Genomic DNA, 25,339 nt, shown 5'->3' with positions numbered 1-25,339 from the left:
TGAAAGGCTGCTTGTGTCTCAACAGAGGAAAAGCAAAGACCACTCAGAGAAACCTCACCAAAATACTGAAAATGCTAATATTGTAGGAGTGCATAAGGGATAATGACAAAAAGTAAATAAAAAGTTTAAATGAGAGGCATTTTAAAATATTCATTCTAAACCAGAAGTTTCAAAATGGCACCCCAGGACTAGGACTTTAAAATGTCTGTAATTAGTTGACAATATTTTAAAAGTCAGGTTTTACACAGAACCTGGATTTCTGATCTCTCTCAAAACACTGGTAACAAGCATGGCTAGGATATGGCCCTCCTGTGTCCATGTTCCAAAGGAGAGTGGGGGGAGGGGGAAGGAGTTGTACAGTGTTTTCCCAAAAGGAGTGCTCAGATCCCCAAGGCAACCTAGCCCACTCTGTTCTCCCAGTCTGGTACTTCAGACATGAGAGTGGGGGCCTCTACAGGAAACCCAGAGACAAGAGAAGGGACTATGCCTCTAATGGTAAGACACTTTCTTAAATGACTAACTGGCAGCATCTCTAAAGGATCTGACTGTGGTTCCTTGAGACCATCACCATGCACTAGCTGGTGGATTTTATTCTTTTCTCCCATTCATGGTGCCTGTAAGGGACAGAGAGCAATGACAACACAGGCTGATGTGATAAAAACAATCAAGCTGCTTTTTACAAGATAAAATGCGATATAACCCAGTTGGAGCCAATAAGTTCAGGTTTTCTAATTTCTTATTTAGGGTTTATTAAAGAAGCCACCAGGGAAGGGGTGTTCTCTTTCTCTCATTTCCTTCTGCCTTTTCAGTGTGAGCTGTATCTCCCTAACTTTCACTCCATCTGACTCTGTGACAGTATTTTCACCTTCTGATGCCATCGAGGTGTTTAATGTCAGAAGAAGGAAGCTGCCAATCCCCTGGGCCTATAAATCTGAAACAATATTATCAGGTTCTGAACACTCAACAATTCATCCCAGATTCCTGGCAATTGAATATACTACCACAACTAACAGGTAGAAATAAAAGAAATAATCTGTCATCAAGCCAGAATGGCCTGAGGTAAGAAAGCCCTTTGATATCACCAGTGTTTTTTCCAATAAAACAGAGACCAACAGTACAACAAGGTCTGGCCTCATTTCTGTGGCTCAGCTGACCAAATAGTCCTTGCCCAACAGAACAAGACCCCTAGGACACCATATCAGGGCAAAGAAGTCAGTCTCAAGTTGCACCTGGCCAAACAGCTACACCTCTACTAAGTGGACCTCATTTCAAAGGCAGGCAGGGGCTGGAGCTAACATAATGTGTGGCGCTCATCGACTGTGGCCAAGAGGCCTCATCTTGAGATAACAGGATGACATCAGATGCACAGTCCCACTTCTGTTGACTCAAGTCCTCAATTCTCAAGTGTCACCTTCCAGTCTTTTATGATTAATCATGCCTTTTCATTCAGCCTCCTTTCTCCTGCAAACCGACACTTCCTCTGAGCTCCCCTCATGCTTCAGCATTCCACTTCCTTTGCATTTTCTAAGCTTGACAACCCCAGTTGAGCCCTTCTAATAGGAAGCTCTCCAACACAAAGAGGTCCTTAGCTTCCTTCAGTTACACAGAAAAAGGACTTAAGAATAAGCAGAGAAAATCACATCATGCTGAAGACACATAGAGGAATCAAATGGCTGGTATCAGCCTCATAAGTGCAATATTAATGTGCAACCAAAATGAACTTCTTTCAAGTCCTCGAAAAAGGCCTCTGGACCTCCCCCAAACTGTCCCTCTACCACTCATGCTTTTTGGTTCAATCACACTTTTGCTCTCAGCTGATATGTCTCCCTCCATGATCCTTCCCTGATGCTGCAAGTCTCAGACCCCAATTCCATGTTTCCATAAGACCTAGACAACAAAAGCTAGGCCTTCCTGGCTCATAGTCCACTGTACCCCTGACTGCAGCACGGCAGTTTTTAAAGGTTTTGGAGGGCTCTCCAACATCAAAACTATTTTCATACTGATACCTGGACATTCTTTTCCTTTTTCACTCTTATCTTGCTAATGGCAAAGAAACATGTGCCTACGTTTTCCTATGATTTATTTTAATTTTTAATATAATAAACACAAATTTACCACAAAGCCAAAGTTCTTTAGGGTCAATAATTTTTGAGAGTTTAAGGGATCTCAAAATCAAAACTTTAAGATCTGCTATACTTGCACATACCCAGCAATGTAGTTAAATACTTTGTGAATGATAAATCAATCCATCAATCAATCAGTCAATGGTAGATGGAACTTCTTTCTAGCAATTTTTATGAAAGTCACTTCTTATGAAAAAGAGAAAGAAAGAAAAGATTCCCAGGAATCAGTCCATTCTCTCTTGGCCAAGAAGGGAAAGACACAAAGTTGGGGAACAACATGTGAGAAAGAGCCAGGACCACCACTGTCCAGATTTCATACTGTTTGCAGCTTGTCTTGGTGTAATGAATTCTATACTCTGGATTGCTTAGAAATTGGCCAAGACCATTTTACCCAGCTGTTAGAGTCTGTAAACAAGTCAAAATAACACCTGGTATTTTGCCAGGGGAATGTTAGAGTTAGTAAACAAGTCTGGATGGTGCCTGGCAAAATGCCAGAGGGAGTGGTTTGAAAAGTAACAAAAGTGAGCCATTAAGTGTGGAGATTCCTTATTGGTTGACTGCTGTATCTAGTTTATGCTAATTAAGATAAGCTGTGCAAAATGTATAAATACCTCTGTTGTCCTATAATAAATGGCTCCTACTCCTGCTGTATCAATCTACAGAAGTTATTCATCACCCCCCCACCCCACCCCCACCCCCACCCCCGGTTATTTTGCCCAGGGCTGCGGCACCCAGCCAGCACCTCCAGGCACTTTGGAGTTGTCATCCATTCCTCTACCTCAACTTCCTTCTTGGCAGTCACTATTAATTCGACCCCTTAATTCTCTCTGGAACCCTTCAGGATGTAGCTTAGAGGTCCCTTCCTGTAGGCAGACTTCCTGGCTCCTTCTCCCCAGTCTGTATCAGGTCCCTCTGGTATAGGTTCTTAACAGAAGTGTTTGTTGTTGTTGTTATTGTTGTTGCTTTTCTATGATGTCAATCTCCCTAACTAGACTGGAAGCTCCAGTAGAACTAGAAAGTGACTGGTCTTGCTAACCATGATATCTGAGCACCCAGCACAGACAGGTGAGCTATGATAAAGGAGTTAATAAATGATATGTACATGTTGGGGTGTTTAGTTTGGTAGATAGATGACTGATGGGATTTGAGTGGTTAGGCAGTTGACTGGCTGGGTGAATGGTTGAGTAAATGGGTGGGTGGGGGCAGGAAATGGATATATAGATGACTGAATGAATGAGTTGGGCAAATGGTAAGGAGTGGATGGGTGAGTAGATTCATTCTGATGACAGTGTTCTAGTTCAGAACTGTCTTAGCTCAGTTTCATATCATAGGCCTCACACACGCCTCTGGAAGCTGGTGGTCTCACTCCCAGGTTTTACATTATACAAATCTCATTGTGCTACACCTATTTGCAAAGTGGCTCCCAATACCTAAAGAATCAGCTTACAGTTAAATAATTTTTAGAAGAATAAACAGGAACAATAATAAGGTCCAAAGTGCACAACTGGTAAAATACTCTGGAACTTCACAGCTCTCCACTTTCCTCTTACCACCCACCTTGAAGTTCTAGCATTTAAGGATACCTTGCATTTCTCTAACCACAGGCCAGTTTAGAGCCTCTGAATGTGTCCTAGGATGTTTCTCTTGCCCTCAGAAGGAGCCACTAAACAACTCCCCACCCCCACACTGCCATGCCTTGAAAGCAACATTACTACCTAGAGAACTTGTGAGGCTTTCTTTGTTTCTGTTGTTTCAACAAGATCATGAGCTACTTAAGAAACAGAAATCATGCTCTTATTCATCCCTGGCCAAAGAAAAGACTCAGTGAATATTCAATGGCTGCAAGATGACAAAGAGAACACTGTTCACCAAGAGAACACTGTTCTTCATCATGCTAGGCCTATTTGGACCTCAAAGCTCAACTTCCGGGGCTGGGGATGTGGCTCAAGCAGTAGTGCGCTCGCCTGGCATGTGTGCGGCCCGGGTTCAATCCTCAGCACCACATACAAACGAAGATGTTGTGTCTGCCAATAACTAAAAAATAAATATTAAAAAAAAATTCTCTTTCTATCTCTCCCTCTTCTTTCTCTCTCTCTCACTCTCTCTTTAAAAAAAAAAAAAAAAGCTCAACTTCCCCCATAACATGATGAATGCAGGCTTAGGCTAATACTGATCTTCCTTTTTCCAAAAACTCACTGTTCCATATCATCTACACAGCAGAACTGAGTACTTGGTGAGAAGTGGACTCTGTCCATTCTTTATTGTGTTATGTAAGATTCTAGTCCACATAACCATAGTACTCATGAAAATCCTAAAAGACAAGACAAAATTATAATAGTTAACAATGACTGTGGCTGCTCTGTTCAAGCACTTCACAGTCATTAATTCCTTAAGCCCTCACTATAACCCTATAAATAAGGTATTAGTATCCTCTTTGCACAGATGAAGCAAGATGAGATCAGAAGATCAATAACACATATAAAATTATGTAGGTGGTTGGTACCAATGCCAGAACAAAACTTTAGAACAACCTGATGACCTTTCCTTTTCCATTCAGGCCTATATCACATCCTTCCCTGTGCATGAGCATGGTGAAAAAATTTGAGATCACAGGGCAGTGAGATCCCCAAAGAAACTTCACTGATTTAATCAGGCTGCAGTCCAAAGGCCAAAAGTAGTAGTTTCCCACAGGCAAAAAGCATTTAATGTCTGCTAAATGGATGAATAAATAAACAAATAGATAAGAAACAGCAAATCAATAACTACAAACATGCTTCAAAGGCTAAGAAAATGTATCAGGTTTATCCAGTACTGATTAATGATAGCTGCTCCTCAAAAATCAAAGTAGACTACAAGGAAATAGGGGAAAGATGGCACAAGGAAAACAACCACAAAATTTTGACTCTTCAAAATCAAAAGAGAAAGGAATTCCAGCCAAAATCAAATCAAAGACAATCAAATCAATATCACGAGCACTTGATGTGCCAGGAAAAGAAAAATAAATCCTTCCCACTGATTCATCAATTCATTTATCAGTCATCAGAAAATCTGAAAACTATTTGTTAGTAGAAGTTCAGTATAAGTTACACTGGAATTACACTGATGGAAAGCCAGCCTTTAGAGTGTTCCTACTTCTCTCTTTTATCATCCTCCTCCTCCTCCTAACACAGGCCACTGACCTCAGCTCACCTTCAGTGGTTGTCCGCTGCCAACAGAATAAAAGCTGTTCTTCTCAGTGCCAAATGGAATTTACAGGTCACTTAGGTAGAAGCTCTTTCCTGACACCCTAGTCTGGTGATCAGCCCAACAAAAACTAAGCTCTGCCAAGTGGCGTCACATCTTGCCTCCCCAACAAGACGCATCCCCCGCTGCTCCTCTACTCAACCCTTCTGGTCACTGGCTCTCTGGTCTAAGCTTCCTGAGGGCAGAAATCCATTCCATACTCTGTGCCTAATACGACACTCTGCACTTTGTTTGGTCAATAAATGCTTGCTTAGAGAATGTCATGATGATGATTATGATCATACACATTTACGCCTCTTGCTCAAATCATCCTGTGTCCATTCTTTTGAGTTTTTTTGTTTTGTTTTGTTTGTTTTTGTTTTGTTTTTTGATATTGCACTCAGGGGCACTCAACCACGAAGCCACATCTCCAGCCCTTTTATATTTTAATTAAGAGACAGGGTCTCACTGAGTTGCTTAGCACCTCACTTTTTTTGAGGATGGCTTTGAACTTGCAATCCTTCTGCCTCAGCCTCCAAAGCTACTGGGATTACAGGCATGTGCCACCACATCCGGCTCTGTGTCCATTCTCACCCCCTTAAGAGTCCATTACCCACCAGCAGCCAAAGTGACCTTTTGACAACATAAGTTAGATGAGTGCACCCATGTTTATACCCCGCCAATGGCCCCAACATTACTTATAATAAAATCTAAGACCTTTCCATGGGTTATTGGGAGCTACATGACCCACCACATGCCCCTCCTCATTGCACTCAGGACTTATGAGCCTCCTAGTATCCACTGAATATTCCATGTATACTGCTGCCACAGGGTCTTTGCAATTGCTGTCACTTCTGCCTAGAACATTCTTCCCACATACTCCCACAAACTCACCACCTTACCTCTTTCATCAGTATCACCTGCACAAGGTCCTTCCCTGACCACTGTTAATCTACGTTTACCCACCTTTTTAATATGCTTTATTTCCCTTATAGAACTCTGACCACCTGCCACTACATTATAATCCTTTGTTTACTCACTAGGCCTATGCTGTCCAGCATGGCAGTTATTAGCCACATGTAGCTTCTGAACATTTGAACTGCGGCTAGTCCAAACTGAGTTGTACCATAAGTATAAAACATATACCAGATTTCAAAGGCAGAGAAAAAAAAAGGAATGTAAAATATTTCATTAATACTTTCATATTGATTACATGTTAAAATTACAATTTTTTTAAATACTGGCTTATATTAAATAAAGTTAATTTCATCCACTTTTTTTTCTCTTTTTTAATGTGGCCACCAAAAAAAACTAAATTAGATTTGTGCCTTACATTGCAATTCTACAGCCCGGCACGGTGGCTCACGCCTGTTAATTCCAGAGGCTCCCAAGGTTGAGACAAGAGGATTGCAAGTACAAAGCCAGCCTCAGCAATGGCAATGCACTAAGCAACTCAATGAGACCCAGTCTCTAAGTAAAATACAAAATAGGGCTGAGATATGGCTCAGTGGTTGAGTGCCCCTGAGTTCAATCCCCAGTACCTCCTTCAAAAAAAAGTACTACAATTCTACAGACTGGTATTTTACAGAAATAAGCTCCCCAGGGGCAGTCACTTTATCTGTCCTTTTCACCAATTAATCTCCAAACTCTATACAGAACCCTATACACAGAGATGCTCATTACAGATTGGATAACTGAAAGATCCTCTTCTTGCTATGAATCTTCCCATCTTACAAGATCTAAGTTAAGCAACGTTCCTTCTAGAAGCCTCTTGGGATTGTCCAACTTGACACTTACCCTCAGGACCTAGGACAAGGGCCAGAACATTTGGACACTCAACTAGTCCATTAACTCAGCAAACACTAGTTGAGCATCCACCACAATTGGTTGTTCTTATGTGTCATCTACCTCATTTAATTGTCACAGTAACATAGGAGGAGGAAGAAAGGGGTAGACTATCAGACTTGTGTTTTAAAAGGAGGATCTGAGGCCAAGAGAAGTGAAACAATATACCCAATAAGCAATACACAAAATGAGCAAGTGGCAGACCCAGAATTCAAATCCATGTCTTCCAGCTTCAGCCCTTGGCACCTGGCCCTCCACCCAAGGGCCAGGCTGGCAGCTGGCAGACAGCATCACACCCACAGAGATAATCTGGTTGGCCTACATAGTAGACTATTTGCTTGTTTGTTTTAGCTATAATCTTTGCCAAAATCTGAGATTTTAGGGATTTTAACAGTCCAGGTTTCCATTTTCATTCAATACTTGAACACCTGCTACACGCCAAGTACAACAAACATAATCCAAGAACAAGACAGAAATGGCTCCAATGCTAATAGAGGGGTTCAGACAATAACGCATCAAGTAATGAAAATATATAAGATAGCAAATTGTGATAAGTACTATAAAGAGAAAAGACAGAAACAGGGGATAGAAAATGCCAGGGGTAGGGGATGTCATCTTCAATAGGTTAACTGAGGAAGCCCACACTGAGGAGGTGACATTTGGATAAAATTCTAAGCAGGGAAAGGGCAAGATGAGTAGACATCTAGGAAAGAAAGACCTCCAGCAGACAGAACGGCAAACGCAGAGGTCGCGAACGACACCACAGGTTGGAACAGAGAAACACTATTTTTCCAGATACAGAGTACAGAAAAAATGGATACCTTCCCTTTAATGGTATAGAACTGCAGCTGGAAAGTGATTCCCAGTCAGTAATTACAGTTCCCAGCCTTCCCTGCATCCAAGCATAGCCATGTGACTAAGTCCCACCAATGGAAGGTAAGCATTAGGGAAGTATGTCTCCTCCATTAGCACAAAAAAGTGGGTGTGTCCTATCTACCTCCTCACCCTCTTCCACTGGCTAGACAGAGATGACAGTGAGGCTCCAGAAGACGGAAAAAGACACCTGCTGACTGGGAAAAACAACAGTTGTGTGCTTACCAGAGCAAAAAATAAACTTCTTTGGTTTCTCTAGTTCTAAGCCACTAAAACTAAATTTGTAACAAAAGGTCTGCCATGCCCTCTTACTTCGCCAATTCTGAGGCTGAGACTCTCCTGCCATTTATCCTTTCCTCTGTGCTCAAAGCTTCTAATAAGGAATTACTCCAGGCATTGAGTTTGTGGCTTCTGTACTACAACTGGACTAATTCTGCCTGAATCCAATCCTTGACACAGGGCTGAGACCTATCTTCCCACACTCACTCTGAACTCTAACCCTTTCCACCCATCAAGGATTAATCTCCACATGTCTTTTTCATTTGATTCATGAGACTGAACAATTAATTCCTCCATGGTGTTAACAGCTCAAAATGTCTATATATACTCCAACAAAGAAGGTGTAATTCCTCAATCCTTTGAATGCGCAGAGCTATTCTGGGAGAAATATAATATTACATCAATGTAGGCAAAGTTGGCCTATATTAGCCTAATAGCAAAAAAAGTTTAATTAAGAATGACAACTAAATGCACTGTGGAATCTTAGACTAAATCCTGGAGCAGATAAAAGGCATTATTAGGACAATTTAAAAAATCTAAATAAAGTCTATACATAAGTCAATAATATCATGTCAATGTTACTCTCCTAGCTTTAATCATTTTATTATAGTAACAGAAGATAATCATATTTGGGGAAGTTAGGCAAAAGGTAGAATAAAACTCTACTATTTTTAAAACTTGTAAATGTTTCAGAAAGAAAAGTTAAAAACTTTCAAAAAGAAGATGACAACAACATGATAACTGAAAGAAAGGCATCTTAGTTAAATCATCTCACATGCACACCAGGTGTATTGACAGTTTTCTCACAATTGCCCTTCTATTTGATGAAGTAGAGATGGGTCATATGAAAACATTAGCTTTAGGAAAAGGAAGAAAACAGACAAAAATCCACTTTCAAAAGCTTTATCTCCACAATTTTTTTTTTCACTTTTGAGCTAGTCTTCATCACCTTGAATCACTGTCTTCAAAGTTCCCTGAAGAATTTTGTTTGTTTGTTTGGTACTGGGGGATAGAACCAAGGGGCATTTTACCGCCAAGCTACACACCCACCCCTTTTTATTTTCTATTTGAGACATGGTATCCCTAAGTTGCTGAAGCTGGCCTCCAACTTTCAATGCTCCTGCCTCAGCATCCTGAGTCACTTGCATATGCAGTACCAATGCCTGGCCCTGAAGAACTTTTGTAAGTCTCACTTCTATGGAGCTCACCAAGACCCCAAGTAGAATCACTGTGATTACTTAGACTCTGTTAATAAGACCCAGAAAAAAAGAATCAGCAGAGGCAACCAGGTGAGACATCACAAGCCATCTCATAGTGGGTTCTAAACACATACTCTAAAAAATTTAAAATTCTCATTCTAAGCTTGATTAATCCTCTTTGTGATCTCAAGCAATCTCCTCCAACATCACCTACCCCCCACCACTGTGCTTCCCAGAGGAAAGAAATGACATTCACTCTATACCACCCTAATTTTAGTGTCTCTCTTATTTTCAAAAATCAAATTTCCCCAACTTGTCTGGATAACAAATTCACTATACCAGTGTTTTTCAACTGCAGATCATAAAATCAATTTAGAGCGTAACAACCACATTTTTAAAAAAAATATAAAATAGTAGAAAGTAGAAAATATCAGTGTGCATTGACCTGGTAAATGTCTTGCTGCTTCTATGCACAGTTCTGTACAGCCTTCCAAAACACAAAACTCCTGCATTTCCAATAATATGACAAATCTTTTTTCACTAAATAAGAGGGGGCAAATATCTTAAATGAATCTTATATTCACAATGACTTTTATTAGAAAATCTGAGATGTATTTCCATGGGGGGCAAATCCTGTGGCAAACTGAAGTCAGAAACTTTTGATCCTGCAAAAGGATCCTACACTGAGATACTTAATTAATGAGAAAAAATAAAACACTGCAGTGCATAAAATAAGCAGATGCCACCTTAACAAAGTAATCAAGGTCATTGTCACCTGTAATAAGATTGTGGCTCAGTGGTAGAACACTAACATAGCATGTGTGAGGCATTGGGTTCAATTCTCAACAGCACATATAAATATATAAATAAAATAAAGGTCCATCAATGTCTAAAAATTTAAGGAAAAAAAAAAAAAGAAACTAACATGCTGGTTTCATGTCACCCACTTCCCAAACCATATCTAGGACACAAAATCACTTATCTGGTATTCTTGCAAAAACTGTATAACCTCAATTTAATCATGATAAAACATCAGAGAAATCCAAAATGAGGATCACGAAAAAAAATCAACTGACCAGTTCTCATCAAAAATCAAGATCATGAAAAATAAGGAAATACTAAAAAATTGTGACATACCAGAAGATACCAAGAGACACATCAACTAAATAAAATGATCCTGGACCAGAAAAAGGACAATAATGGGAACTTGTGAAATCTAAATAAAGTTTAATTTTTTAAAAAAATTATACCACTATTAATTTCTTGATTTTGTACCACTATTAATTTCTTGATTTTGGACCCTGTGCCATGTAAAACATTAATATTAGGGGAAGATGAGTAAAGGGTATATAGAACTTTGCATCATTTTTGCAACTTAAGTCTAAAATTATTTCAAAATAATAAAAGTTTTAAACACTTTTTCTGAGGCAAGGTATTCTATCATATAAATATATAAATAAACACAGCAGAGTGTTGTACCTCCAATTCTCTAACTCAAGAGATAAACATATCAGAGCACCGGGTGTGTAATGTACGTGTAATAAACTTAACACAGGGAAAGAGCTGAAGCTGTCATTCTTTACCCAGGTTCCTCACCAGCCTCTTCCATCTCTCCCTTCTTCTTGTATCTAACAGGAGGACTAGTAGGATTCCCTATTCCCCTCATAGGCAATAATGTGAGGCATACTAGTGCTGAGGCTATGGATTCCTAGTTTCTTGCAAACATCCACACAAAGTGCAAGGTGTACAGAGGGTAAGAGAGAGGCAGTTATTGAGGCAACAAATGTTTCCTGAATGCCTATGTTCTTCCAGACACTGGCTAGGCCCTGGGAAAACAGCCACGAACAAGACCCATGCAGTTACTGGCTCTCATGGGAGTTAACATAAAGGAGGAACAGGCAAACAAAACTAGATACGTGTATGCACACATGTATAAATTCAGATAATGATAAATGCTACAAAGCCAAAAAGCCAGACTAATCTGATACAGACTTCTTGGAAGAAGTGACATTTGAGTCACGACCTGGTCTTTCTCTGATCCTGTTTCCTCATCTATAAACCAGAGCTAATGATCGTCACCCTTGCAGTAGCTAATTTTAAGAATAAAATTAGAGGGTTGCGGTTGTGGCTCAGCAGTAGAACACTCGCCTAGCACGTGTGAGGCCCTGGGTTCAATCCTCAGCACCACATAAAAATAAATAAAATAAAGGTATTGTGTCCAACTACAACTAAAAAATAAATATTAAACAAAAGAATAAAATTAGTTAATCACCACATGGGATTTAGAATTTCTAGTAAGTGAATGAGTAGCCAGAAATAATTATTAACGACCAAAATTACTTATCAAGACCATTACACTGAAAGCACTAACATTCTCAATTTATAATAAAGTATATAGAGTCCACTGATATTTATTCAAACATCTTTGAATAAATTGCTAAATGCAGAAACAGCTATTTTCCTCCACTGGGCAGCAAAGGTGAATAATGAGTATATGGGGAGATGGAGAGAACGGGGAACACAAATGCCCACACCAGAGCCAGTAAGAATGATGGAGCTTCCCAGGAGGCCCTCTTTGGCAGTTGCCTTCTTGGTGCCTGACAAGATGAAGAGGCCCAAGTCCAAGGGGGCCAGCATGGACCTCCCCTGAAGAACTGACTCCATCTTTTCATAAGTGGAGATAACAAAAACATGGAAATAAACTGGAGGTTCTCAGTCCTCAGTATGCGGCCAGGTATTAACAAACACCATCACAGCTTCCCTTGAGTTGCAAGTTTAATTATAATTAACACATTTTCTTTCACCAAAAAAAAAAGAAAAACTTTGGTAATATTGCATCCCACTTCTAAACCTGTGAACAATAAAAAACCATTGAACTGATTTAGAAAAATAATCATGAAATAAGAGTATATAAAGTTAAATAATTTTAGATCAAAGGGCAATTGGATATCTCAAATAACCTTGCAATAGTGGTCCACTTCATGCTTTGAATACAGCCCTTGCTGCTCTGCCACTGCAACTTAGTTTTTAAATAGACATTTCTTTCTCTTCCTCTGTCCCTACTCCTCCCTAACCTCTCCCCTTCCCTAATCTCAAGGAAAACAGAGCTACCTTTCTTCCCCATTTTAAGCAGATTTATCTGTCCTTGAGTACACACCCACCATAGAAACTAAGTTATCCAGACTTTAGGGATGGTACCAGAAGATCTCAGAAATGGACTAACTCCCAAATTAACAAGTGAATTACAATTCCAACAAAGAACCTGTGGAATGTAGCCTTTGAATTACCTCTTTAAAAGACCTCTGTTCCTGCTCATGGGCAGAATCACAGCCTCTGGGACAGGAGACCCCTGTGTTTCTCCTTTGCTAGCAAAGCAATAAAACTTCTTTTTCCTTTTTCTCAAAACCATGTTCTTGTTATTGGATTGGCATAGGGACAAGGACTCAGCTTTTGGTAACAAACTCTCCTGATGGAAAGACACACATGGATTTATCTCTCTCCCTCTGGAGCACGTGCTTGCTAGCATTCTCTCTCTCCCCCTATCTCTCTCTCTCTCTCTCTCTCTCTCTCTCTCTCTCTCTCTCTCTCTCTCTCTCTCTCTCTCTCTCTCCACCTTTGTAGCAAAGCAACAGAAGTTTAATCTCAGATTATGTTAAGTAAGCACTCTAAGTAATCAAAGAGCTTTTTTAAAATGCTATGTTATATTCATAATATTTAGACCTTGAATATTGTGCACACTAAAGATATTTTAAATAAAAAATAAGCAAGCCATTTATTTCACATTATTTTCAAAGTTCACCTAAAAGAAAGAAAAAATTTCCACATGCTCTGAACTCTAGGAGTCAGAAGAGCAACAGCCCTCCTGATGGAAGCCCACCCAAACCATCAGAGCTCTCACTCCCCAAGGGAGGAACTCCCTTTTCTCTATCCAGCCAACCCCTACTTCCCTCCCTTGTCCCTTCAGCCTCCTTTCTCCAACCCCTAACTCCCTACCTGCTCTTTCTTTGTTAAAACAAAAAGACAAAACACCTGTCCTCTGCCAAGCCTGGGTTTGCAAAGCCCAGGTGAGGGTGGGATCTGGGCCAGACTGTGTGCCTCCAACAAGGAATAAAGGAGTTTGAAAAGATGTCATTACAGGAGCCAAATTCTGCCCAGGTAAACAGGATCTAGGCTCTCTCCTTCCTTTCATCTCACCATTAATGGGAAGGGCAATGAACAGGTGCCACCTCCATGCCCTGGTGGCTCACACATCCCCCAGCCTCCTGCAGTTATGGCAGCACCTCCCATAGCTCATTTTGAATAGTTCCCTCCAGAGCCATTTAGCCTAATCTGGTGGCCTAACCCAGCCAGCTGGGCTCAGGCCTTGACCTGCAGAGCCTCCAACACCAGGTGAGCTCTCTCCTTCCAGAGCCTGGAACCCAGGCAAGGCATGACAGTCTACTCTCCTGCTTCCCCATCCACCCACGCTCAAATGCTCAGTCCTCCACCCTTGCCTCCTTAATTGTGGCTGTCAGTAACAACAGTGATGGAAAGAAACAGTAACAGCAATGGTTCACTGATGGTACACACATGGAGGTGTGCTGAAGGTATATACACTACTTCATCTTATCTCCCCAATAACATATGCAGCAGTATTTTACAATAATTCTCAAATGTGACCTCAGAACCCTTTTACACTCTTAAAAATTACTGAGGAGCCCAATGAGTTTTTATTAACATCAATCATATCCAGTGAAAATTACCATATTAGAAATTAAAACTGAGAAATGTTTTAAACAAAATGCACAGCCCACAGCCCCAAAACATCAGTAGACAACATAGTTAAGGTATATGGAAAACACTGTATACTGATTACACAGTACTGCTATCCCCTTGCTCTCATTTACTGTGGTCTTCTGGAAGACAACATTCACTTCCATCACAGCTGTCACTATCTTCAAGTTGGGACAGAGTTCAGGAACCCCATGAAAAGCAGCATTATGAGGACAGTAAAAACTCTTGAATAAAAAAGGCACATAACACCTTAGTACTACTGTGCAAACAGTTTTGACTTTATGAACCCCCTACAAGAGTCTCAACAATTCACAGCTGTCCCTGGAACACACTTGGGAGCACTGCTGTTTTATATAACAAGCAAGTAAACCTTACAGAGTAACAGCAACTACCCAGGTCCCTCAGCCAGTTACTGAAGAGCTCTGGTCTCGACCCTGGTTACACAGTATTGCTATCCCCTTGCTCTCATTTATTGTGGTCTTCTGAAAGACAACATTCACTTCCTTCAAGTTGGGACAGTCAGGAACCCCCATGAAAAGCAGCATTATGTAGACAGTAAAAACTCTTGAGTGGGGGAAGAGATAGTCAGGGCCCCCACCCAACTCCTCACCCCACCAAAAAGGGCAAATGTACTCCTGGACTTTAACTCATAGCCTGTTAGCTATTAAAAGCATGGCATGTGCTTTTCTCTGCCCTCCCACCTGCACTCATGGCTTGTTAGTTATTAAAAAGCATGATATGTGCCTTTCCCTACCCTTTCAACTCTCAGTCTTATCAGCTGCAACAACCAGGTGCATCATAAAGGCCAGGATTCCCCTGCCATGACTCTCTAAAGACAATCAACATAAAAGATAAAACTGTTGGGGAGTCACCAAAACAGCAAACTCCCAGAACCCTTAACTTGTTACATGATTTGTGTTTTCTTCCAGCCTCCCACCTATCTAGTCTCTCAACAGCTACAGGAACTCAATCTACAGTATAAAGATGTTTATGCAGGATGCAGCATCAATATGAGAGATGAACAATTGGTGCCAGGATACAGCAATACTACCCTGACCCTCAAGGTTGAAACACTGACCAAGGAAAAGAAAAATGTCTTTTGAAATGCACCTGAATGTATTAACATTTTAAACTCTAGCCCAGTCCTACCACCCTTTCATTGGAATAAAAATAGATCTCCCTCTTTGTCCCTGATAGCCAGCTTGACATTCTCTTGGTCAGTGCTGTGTCTCCCTTCTGCTCCAGCAAGAAGTCTCAATAAGAATCTTGCTCCTGGAAAGAGGAAAGGGAGAGTGGTGGGGGTGAGGAACAGGAATTGAAATCAAATTTCATGCATGTATGATTTTGTCAAAATGAACCCAACTACTATGTATGACTGTAATGCTCTAATAACAATAAGAGACTTGCTCCTGAAACAATTGTGCTTTATTCTTATTCCTCTAATGAAAAAATCCACCCAGCCACTAACATAATGACCTCCAAATGTGCATTTGCAGAGCTGATGATTCACCCAGGTGGGTTATCTCACCTCCTAATCCCTGGATCTCCCATCAGCATCCTGAACCAACTCAAATGGCCATCATGTACCCTCATCCACCCTAGCCAGCTCTGTGCCCAGCATTACCACCTTTGGGAAAAGTCAGTATTCCACTTGAGTATATATTGTTCCTACATAAACAAGAGGATGTAAATATACTGTTTGAAAGTATGGATCATAGAATTAAGAGTGACTTGCAATTTGGTTTCATTGGTACGATCTTACATATAACACATCTTTTATAAGCATGTGTTATTTTCATAATAAAAATAGGTTTTGCTTGTAAATTTTGTTCTTTGATGCTGCCTTTCCTTTCACTACTCCACCTTAGTCCAGAATCAGATCATCATGGGCCATATTTCAGCTCTTTATGGTCACCAGGCACTTAGGCATCCTGAACTCTGTGACACAAATAGTCAGGAAAGTCAATGGCATGTATAAGAAGTATAAAAAGTACTTTACTCAGCACTTGGCAAACAGTAAATACGTGTTCATTGTTGCTGTGCTGTTACTATTATTTCCATTAGATGAAACTTCAGAAAACACAAATTTTTATTGTGAAATAACACATGCTTATAAAAGATGTATTTATGTGAAGACTGTATCAAAGAAATCAAATTGCAAGTCACTTTTAATTCCATGATTCATAGATAACTACTTTCAACAATGTATTTGCATCCTCTTGTTTGTATAGGAACAATATACACTATATTGAAACCATCAGTAGATTCTGATATTTATTTATATAACTTTTACTTTGGGACCAGGCACTGTCAGAAATGTTACTTATTCCATCACCATCTCAGCCCAATGAGGAGAGTTTTGTGAAGACCACCATACTGCCCAGAATTTTCCACAGTCATAGGAATGTTCTATATGTAGGCTATTTAACATGTGGTTACAGAGCATTTTAAGTGCCTAGTGCACCTGAGTAACTGAAATTTTGATTTAAAGTTCATGTGGCCAATAGCTATATACTAGTAGTGAGCATAGGACTTTAGAGAAGAAAAAAAAAAAAACCCAAACCCCCATGTTTAACAAAGAAAAGCCCCTCTCAACTAATACTACAAAAACTTTCAACTGCTCTTTAAAATTACTAATAGACTAACTTTGTTCTTACCTCCCAGTCATCCCCTATCCTCCCCTCATCAAGTCTTATACCTCATGGAAGGACTTTAAAGAGTTAGAATAAGGTAAGACAGACCTGGGTTTAAATCCCGACTCTATATGGTCCCAGTGTGTGACTTTGGGCAGGCTGGTTCACTCTGAGTCTTTGTTCCTCATCTGTACAATGGGCTGGCAATAGCAACTTCCAAAAAGCATCCCCAAGTACTTACCAATTATATATCAGAAAATGGTCTCTGACAATACCCACTCAGGACTCCATTCAAATTCCACCCTCTTGTCCGGAACATCCAGGAGAGTGCTTCCCCCAGGCTCTAGAGTCCCCTAGAGAATTCATCACATCCCACCAAGTCACTGATGTGGCAGTGCCTTCAGGACCACTAAACCAGCATTTTCCTGAGGCCAAAGGCTCCTGTCATCTGTGAAACCAGTCAACTGTGAATCCTGAGGCCACAAGTACCCACATAAAGGGCCCTAAAGGGAACTGGAGCAGGCCCAGCCCAGCACTATTACCTGAGAGTTCGGTCTCTCCTTCATAAAATGAGGATTAAAAAACCCTCTGTCAAGTCATTTGGCAGGAGAAGAAATGCAGTTGCCAAGCCAGAGAGATGAGCACGGGACCTTGAAGGGAAGCATCTCCACAGATCCCTTCCCATCCTTAACACAAGAGTTTCTGTCATCATCACAGAACCCTGGCACTAACCAGGAACTACTTTCTCTTTGCTACCACCTTGTTCTTACACTGGAAAGACTTTACCATCTGGGTCTTTGTTCCTCATCTGTACAATGAGCTGGCAATGCCAATTTCCGGAAAGTATTAAGGATACTGATCCCAGTCAGAATACCAGTGGCATTTTTTACCTTCTCTTTTGAACTTGAGAAACATGACATTAAATTCTACCTGAGAGGTTAATCAAGAAGAAAGGCTGAGAACAGGCAGAAAAGGGAAAGAATTAGGTGAATTCTGCCTTAGATGAGAAAACAGTCACAAAGGTGGCCCACTTCCAGTCCTTGATAAATATTTTTCGGTAAAACATTTTTTAATATTTGTTTTTGAATAAAGGTACAGTCATTAAACTATAAAAATAATAATAGTAATAGCTAATTTTTAATTATTTTTTTGTTTATTTGTTTCTTTATTTACTTATTTTGGTGGTGGTGGTGCTGGGAATGAAGCCCAGGGCCTCAACCATGATAAGCAAACACTCTACTACAAGGCATATCCCTGGCCCAACAAGAAATCTCTGCAGCCTCTGCTAGATACAAGGTACCATATGGAGAGCTTGATCCTCAAGTATTCCCTCATTTGAATCTCACACTGCATTTTTTTTTCACATTATCAACTGCAATGCATAGCTCCAACCTGAAATCTATTTAATGATCTACAAACAGTATTTGTTAATGAAACAACAGAGTAAGGTGGAATAGCAAGTATAAGAATGAATTGCATATAATTCATGTACACCTTATGGGTCCTTTTTCCTCTCTACAAGATGTACAATTTAAAATGTATTTTCTCATTCAAAAACATGTAGGAAGGAAACCTCATCTTTATAACTTAGAAAGCTATATGTAACTACTATCACCATTTGATTTAAAAAAAAAAAAACCTAAGATTTAAAACAATTAAGTCTCTTGCTCAAATTTACCCAGTTCATAAATAACAGGCAAAATTTTAGCCCAGGCACTCTGTCTTAAGACCCTGACCCTTTCAACATTGGCAGACCAATGGGGTGGAAGAGATGGCCCTGGAGGATCACCTAGATTTTTCCAGAAGAAAACAAGGAAGTAAGACCAATTAGTTACCAAATTATTATTTTATTGTCTCTTCAGAGGAAAAGAAATTAAACCTATAAAAATGCAAAAATTGAACCAATTTTTTAAAAAAGACCAGACATAAATAAGAACATAGAAGAAGTCACAAAAAATGTGTATAATAATATATAAATTGCTAAACTTCTGCCCCCAAAATTATGAACACAGTTAAGTTTCTGCTAAAGATTTACTCATTTGAAAAGCATAGTTGTGACTTTGGGCAAGTTAACTGTGCTATAGTCTGAATGGTTGTGCCCCCTAAAATTCCAATGTTGAAACCTAGCCCACACTGAGATGATATTAAGAGGTGGTGCCTTTTCGTGGTGTCTAGGTTCTGAAGGCAGGGCCCTTGTGAATAAAATTAGTATCCTCCAAGAGACTTTTTTTTACCCCTCCCACCAGGTGAGGACACAGCAACAAGGTACCCTAACCAGATACCTTGTCTGCCTGACCCTTATCTTGGTCTTGCCAGCCTCCAGAACCATGAGAAATGTTTGCCGTTTTCAAGCTACCCAATCTATGGTATTTTTTATAGCCACCCAAAATGACTAAGCAGCTATGTTTCCCACTCTGTAAAATGGCATAACAATAAGTCTCCACCTGCTCAAAGCATTGCAAAGATTAGATTCTGTACCTGATACTACTGTGAGAGAGTCAGGCAGAGAGCAAACTCTCAATAAAGGTGGCTGCTATTATGCCTATGCAAGATAATTGCTCCTTTGCATCTGGAATGACTACTTCTGCCACATAAGCCATAAGGCAGTATAAACAAATAAACTCATCAAATCTTGGCTGGAACCATGCACTCCGGTTCCACACAAGGACAGATTACTATAAAGGCTCCTAACTCAAAAACTCAGTATCCTACCATTTTGCCCCCATTCATAAGATTCTGGCAACAACAGCATCCGCACTAAGCTCCAGGCCCCTTTAATCTTGTTGGTTGCCACCCCCTGGCCTGAGGCTCCACTACTCTAAAAATTACCATCAAAAAAAATTTTTTAACAACTTCCACTAATGGAAAACCAACAGGAAGTTCTTTCTCCAGAACCAATGGCTCTTTTTAGGTAACTTTTAAAAATTACATAAACAAGTTGTTAATTATTCATTATAAAAGTATGCATGAGTAATGTGAAAATTCAAACAGTAACAAAGAAAAAAAAACTTTCCATCTTTACCTAACATATTCTTCATCAGGCCTCCTCTTTAGAGGTACCACTGTTATGTTTCTTATGAATTGTCCCACACAGCTATAGTTGTATGTGTGTGTATGTACATACACACAACTTTAAGCCGCTGTACTATGTGTGTATGACATCTTGCTTTTCTCAATTCCCTATCTTAGAGAGCTTGAAAGATCAATATTTTTTCTAAGTGCTGCATATAGCATTCCACCATAGGATTTAGACCTTAATTTTAAGAAATTCCCCACATTTTTACATTCACTTCATTTATTGTTTTGTTGTTACAAGCAAGCATCCTTATACATTTAGCTTGGTAGGTAGGAATATAATCCCCATAATAATTCTTAGAAATGAAATCCCCAGATTAAAGGGTCCAATTTCTAATCTTGACAACTACTATCAATTTTTCCAACATGAAAGTTTCAGAGATTTTGACCCTCTATCATTATCAATTTGAAGATGTCTGTTTTGCCCTTCCTTTACCAGCATTGGTTCATATCTGCCAAGCACACTGGAAAAAAATTTTTTTGTTTATCACCATTATAACTTGCACATCTTTTTTATGAATTAGGTCAAGTATTTTTTGAATGACCACCTATAAATCTCTTTCGACTTTACTGCCAAATTCTGGATCTTTGATTCTCCCTGAAACTCTCTTTAGAAGGTTATCAGTATCCTCATCTCTAATACCGAGGACCTCATCTTACTGTCATATCATCTTGGTAACACTTGACACAAAACATAGCCATCTTCAGGGGACCCTTCTCCCTTCCCACCATGACAGCCTGCTGGGCTGGTTGTCCTCTATCTGCTGTAAGCCACTCTTCTCCCTGGAATCCTAAGAAGAGTTATACCCCAATGTCCAATTCCTAGCTCCCTTTCTTTCTCACCTAACATTAAAAGTGTTGCCTATATGCAAAATATCTCCCAATGACAATCCTGGTCTAAGACCTAAAACCAAATTTCCAACCTTCTGCTGAACACCTCTAGCAGAGATGAATCTCCTCCTTCAATATACACATAGCACTTTTCAGTGACACTTAACTATACTTCATGTAACTCAACATATCCAAGATAGAAAGCATCAACTTCACCATCCATTCCCCAAATCTTATTTACCTCTTTGAGCATCAAAACTCAGTTAATGACTCTACATTTTTCCTCTAAACCCTCCTTCTGACCCGTGGAGCTGCCAATCCTGTCAATTATGTCAGTTAACTATCTTGGTATCTCTATCCCACCTTCCCATTTCCCCTCTAACCTAGTCAACTGCTTCCTTCCGTCATGCCCCAATTTTGATGCCACCAATTGCCTGTTGAGCAAAAACATCAATTCAATCTACCTCCACAAAGTACACAGTTTCTGGGCTTATTTCCTGCCAGTGATCTATGAACCTGGACTTAAGGTATACATTGTCAAGGCACAGCATCTTTGCCAGAAGGCCCAGTTTTTTTAGAGTCATATCAATATACAATGCCTCCCTCACCAGACAGGGAACTCCTAGAAGACACTCATCAGACATTCATTCACCTTGTATTCCGAATAGCACACAGCACAATGCTGTGTATTTGGTAGGTGCTTAATAAATGCTTCCTAAATTATTTAATGTAGTTTTCTAGTATGTTTCATATTATTCAAAAGAAGAAAAAGAACAACTAACACATGAAAATCCATATTTTTAAATCATTTAAATGACTTTGGGGTCTGTTTATTTTGTATGACTGGATATAAAAAGAAACATAAATGTTCTCTTATGGTTTAAGAAAAGTCAAACTCTTCCCTAAACAGCTTTAGAAGTAAGTAACCTGAAAAAAATCACACATACTCCCTCCAAAAAATAAATAAATAAATAAATAAAACAAAAAACTCACCCTGATTTCTAAAAATACTTATTTTCAATGGTTCCAAATCAGAAAAATGACTTCCTACTCGACAATGGAGAAAATAGATTCAGGTAGGTCAAGAAGTTTGGAAATCTCCTGATTTTATGATCTTCTGATGCCCTAATCAGCTGTCAGAATGACCAAACATTGACCTCTAGAAGTTGTTAGTATAAAAGGGAGAGGCCATATGGTAAGTCAAATGTCCAACAACCCAGTTTAGAAATTAATAAAAACAAATTGCTTTGTGTGAAACGTGCCTAATAATTTGCAGGACATTCCATTTAAGTATACTTCATTCTTTCAAGTTAAACCACTTTAAAAAGTAACTTTTCCAAAGTATCTTAACAGGTTATAAAAAGGTCATTGAAAAGCAAACAAAGGTTCCTTTTCAGTGAATGAAAAGTGAAATAATTCTGAAAAGCATTACTTAATAGAAACATAAAACAAGATTAAATTCTACACGTGTTCACAATTCTTGCTCTCAGATTTATTTCAAACAAGGGCAAAGTGTCCTTGACTTTTTCCCCAGGAGTCAAAACTTTAGTCAAAGTTTTCCTATCCCCTCCTTTCAGCCGAGGTTAAGAAATGCTAAGTTACTATTTATAAGTTAGGGTTCACATTCCGAAACTCTAAATCATCTCTAAGACATTAAAAAAGTAGCGTGGTTAATAGTTACAGAACTTCTGAGTGGGCACAAATGAGGGTTGCGCCTGACATCTCACGGTGCCCCCTCACCATTCCCATGTTCCCCCCAAGTATCTCCGTGGAAGTGATCCCTTGATGCTTTTAAAGGAGAAACGAGCAAACTTCCCCAAGTTATTGGGTTGGGGACAGTTTATAGGATATCTTCTTCCTGGCCTCTTGAACTCTTTACCCTTAGGGATTCCCTCCAGGACAGAGTGAAAAAGGCAGCAAAACACGAAGTTCTCCAGGCCCCCAGAGGCCCCGGCCTGGATCAGGTGGGCCGGGAGCTTGCCCCTGACACTTAAATTCACGATGGCCTCTCAGGAGAGCTAGAGAACAGCTTCCCCTAGGTGGGGGTAAGGCAAGGGTGGGGGACGAGCTGTCCCACTCACCTGCGATTCATGGGCCGGACTCTCACGGCCACCTTGACAGATGCCATTGCTCATCCCAGCCCGGCTCGGCCCGGCCCGGCCCGGTCCGACCCGCGGGGATTCCCACCAGGCCAGCGCCTCGCGGCCGCCGGCGACTCTACCACTGAACCCGCGGCCCCCGCCCACTTCCCACTCGCCCCCGCCCCTCGGCTCCGGGCCGGACCTGGAGTCGCGCGGCGGCCCCACCTGCCAGGCCACTGAGCATGCCCAGAGCGGCTCCGGCCCGGAAAATCCGAGAACCGGGGTTTGGAGGCGGCGCAAAGGGGCGGAGCCAGAATGCTTAGGCTGAGATGGGGCGGGGCCAGGATACCCAGGGGCGTGGCAAATCGCCGGTTGCAGCCTGCTGGCTGCAGTAAGGAAGTTTCTAAGAGTGATCATCCGCGGATAATTGCAAGAGAAAAACTCATCTTCACCCCTAAAAAACTCGGGAGGAGTCGATCATTGCCATCTAGGGTCACAATCCTGGAGACCAATTAACAAAAACAGAATTTTCAACCATTAACAAAGACCTGGTTTTACCAGCAGTGCATGAATTACAGCCCATCCGTTTTACAGAGGAACAAACTGAAATTATTTCAGAGAAGATGATGGTCAGTTTGTTAGCGGTGAACTCTAAGTCTTTCTCTGCTGACTCTAAAAATGTCCAAGCATGTGTTTTGGACCCCTCAATTTCGGGTACCAAGAAAATAAAAAGAGTATGTTTTAAATGCAGGAGGGAATGTTGTATTGGCTGAAATCAGATCTCAGTAAAAGTGCTTGCATTTATGTTAGTTAGCAATTTTGGTTTAAATCATAAAGGAGTTAGGAGAACCACCGTTATCTTTTTTAAAGGTCAGGACTTCCAGTGTAAGTAAGCTTCCACCTAACTCCCCTCTATTGTAAAATGAAATCCATTCATTTAGTCATGCATACATGTATTCTTTCACACAAACCCAAAAGACCACCAGTGAACCGCAGGGTCACCTGCTGGTCACATTCATCAAGGCATGACCTGTCTTCCTCTTGCTGTCCCTTTCAAGTTAGATGGGCACCAACAGCCCAGCCCTTGCTATCACTAAGAGATGGCAACTGGTAGGTCCACTAAATGCCCTGCCACTCCCTTAAAGCCAGTACCTGCGATGTGCGGGTCAACCTTGGCCTCCACATCCCTAACTGGGGCACAAAGGGAGGTTCTGCCCTCACACACAACATGTCCCCACTGGTATTTCACATTCCTACTGCATCCAGGAGTTGGCCAGCACTGGCCATTGTTCAAATAATGGGAGCCCCTCAAGAAGTGGTAGCAGGGATACTGGTAGTGAGCCCCAGCTCCAACACTATCTCGAGGCTTTTGCCTCATCTAAAAATCAGGAACTCCGAGGGCTTAATTAATGCAGTAAGTGAAATTATATGCCTCCAAACCCACAACCCACGGAGACAACGAATCATTATTCCATCATCTTCCCTAGAATTCTACAGCTAGACTACAATCATAATAGCGTCTCCTTTGTTTCTAGAACCTTGGAAACCCTGAGCTTTCTTCCTAGTTGGCACTGAGCTGGGTGCAGATTCAACCAATGGGCGGCGGAAAAACTCAAGAGTGCAGGTATCTGGAGCAGTCGAGCGGACCGGGCATGCGTAGTAACAGCCGGTTGGTTAGAGACGCCGAGGGCGAGCCAGCGCGGCTTCCTAGCTGCCCTGGGTAGGGGCGGGGCCCGCCTTATATGGGAGCTGATTGAGGACAAACTTCGTGGCCGCCGACGTCCCCCCCCACATACATATGCGCATACTTGCTCGGCGGTAGCTATTGTGCTCCTGCTGGGGACAAGGCCCCAGGTGTTGGCACCCAGTTTGCAGAATACTCGAGAGTCCTACACTCGCATAGCCCGCCCGACTCTTAAAGAAACCAGTATTAGACTTTTCAGAAGGCGTTCTAAGTTACTTATGAAAGCGATTTTCTCTATCTGGGTTTTGGTTTAGTTTGGTTTTGATTAATTGTTTAGGAGGTTCTGTTCGTATATTTGTTAATTTATTTCAAAAGGCCCGCACATGTTTAAAACTCCCCGCTCTTCCGTGACATTGCCAATTAACACAAAACAGACGGTCGTAGCCGGACCTCCAGCTGCACACCTGCAGCCTTTGAACAGAGGCACTGAGGTTTCATCTCACCGCAGTCCTGTAAGAACAGGCACTGATTTAACAGACTCTCTCACTGTTACAGAGAGTCAAATACGTTTCTGAAATGGAAGATTATAAGATAAGGGGTTTGCTCACCTTCTCAAACTTTAATGCGCATACTTTCCCGTGATTTGTAAACTTGAATGCTTACACAAATCACCCAAAAATCTTATAAAACTGCAAATTCTAATTCGGTAGGTCTGGGGTAA

General features: G+C 40.8%; 1 protein-coding gene across 14 annotated transcripts in view; it reads right to left on the bottom strand.

Annotated features, from left to right (window-relative positions):
* Kif16b (kinesin family member 16B) overlaps positions 1 to 23,144 on the bottom strand; it is a 281,133-nt gene extending 257,989 nt beyond the window's left edge. For 3 of the 14 annotated variants that reach the window (XM_078051379.1, XM_078051382.1, XM_078051381.1), the window contains exon 1: positions 22,935 to 23,123. In XM_078051379.1, the coding sequence (XP_077907505.1) occupies positions 22,935 to 22,981 (47 nt within the window). In that variant the 5' untranslated portion in view covers positions 22,982 to 23,123. Of the gene's footprint in view, positions 1 to 22,934 lie in introns of all 14 variants that reach the window. The other 11 variants (XM_078051376.1, XM_078051378.1, XM_078051380.1 and 8 more) reach the window with 9 other exon arrangements.
* Positions 23,145 to 25,339: the final 2,195 nt, after the last annotated feature.

Source organism: Ictidomys tridecemlineatus, chromosome 5, assembly GCF_052094955.1.
Source record: "Ictidomys tridecemlineatus isolate mIctTri1 chromosome 5, mIctTri1.hap1, whole genome shotgun sequence".
Taxonomy (NCBI): Eukaryota; Metazoa; Chordata; class Mammalia; order Rodentia; family Sciuridae; genus Ictidomys; species Ictidomys tridecemlineatus.
Note: the sequence above shows the minus strand (reverse complement) of the source record. Positions and strands in the feature narration are given on the sequence as shown.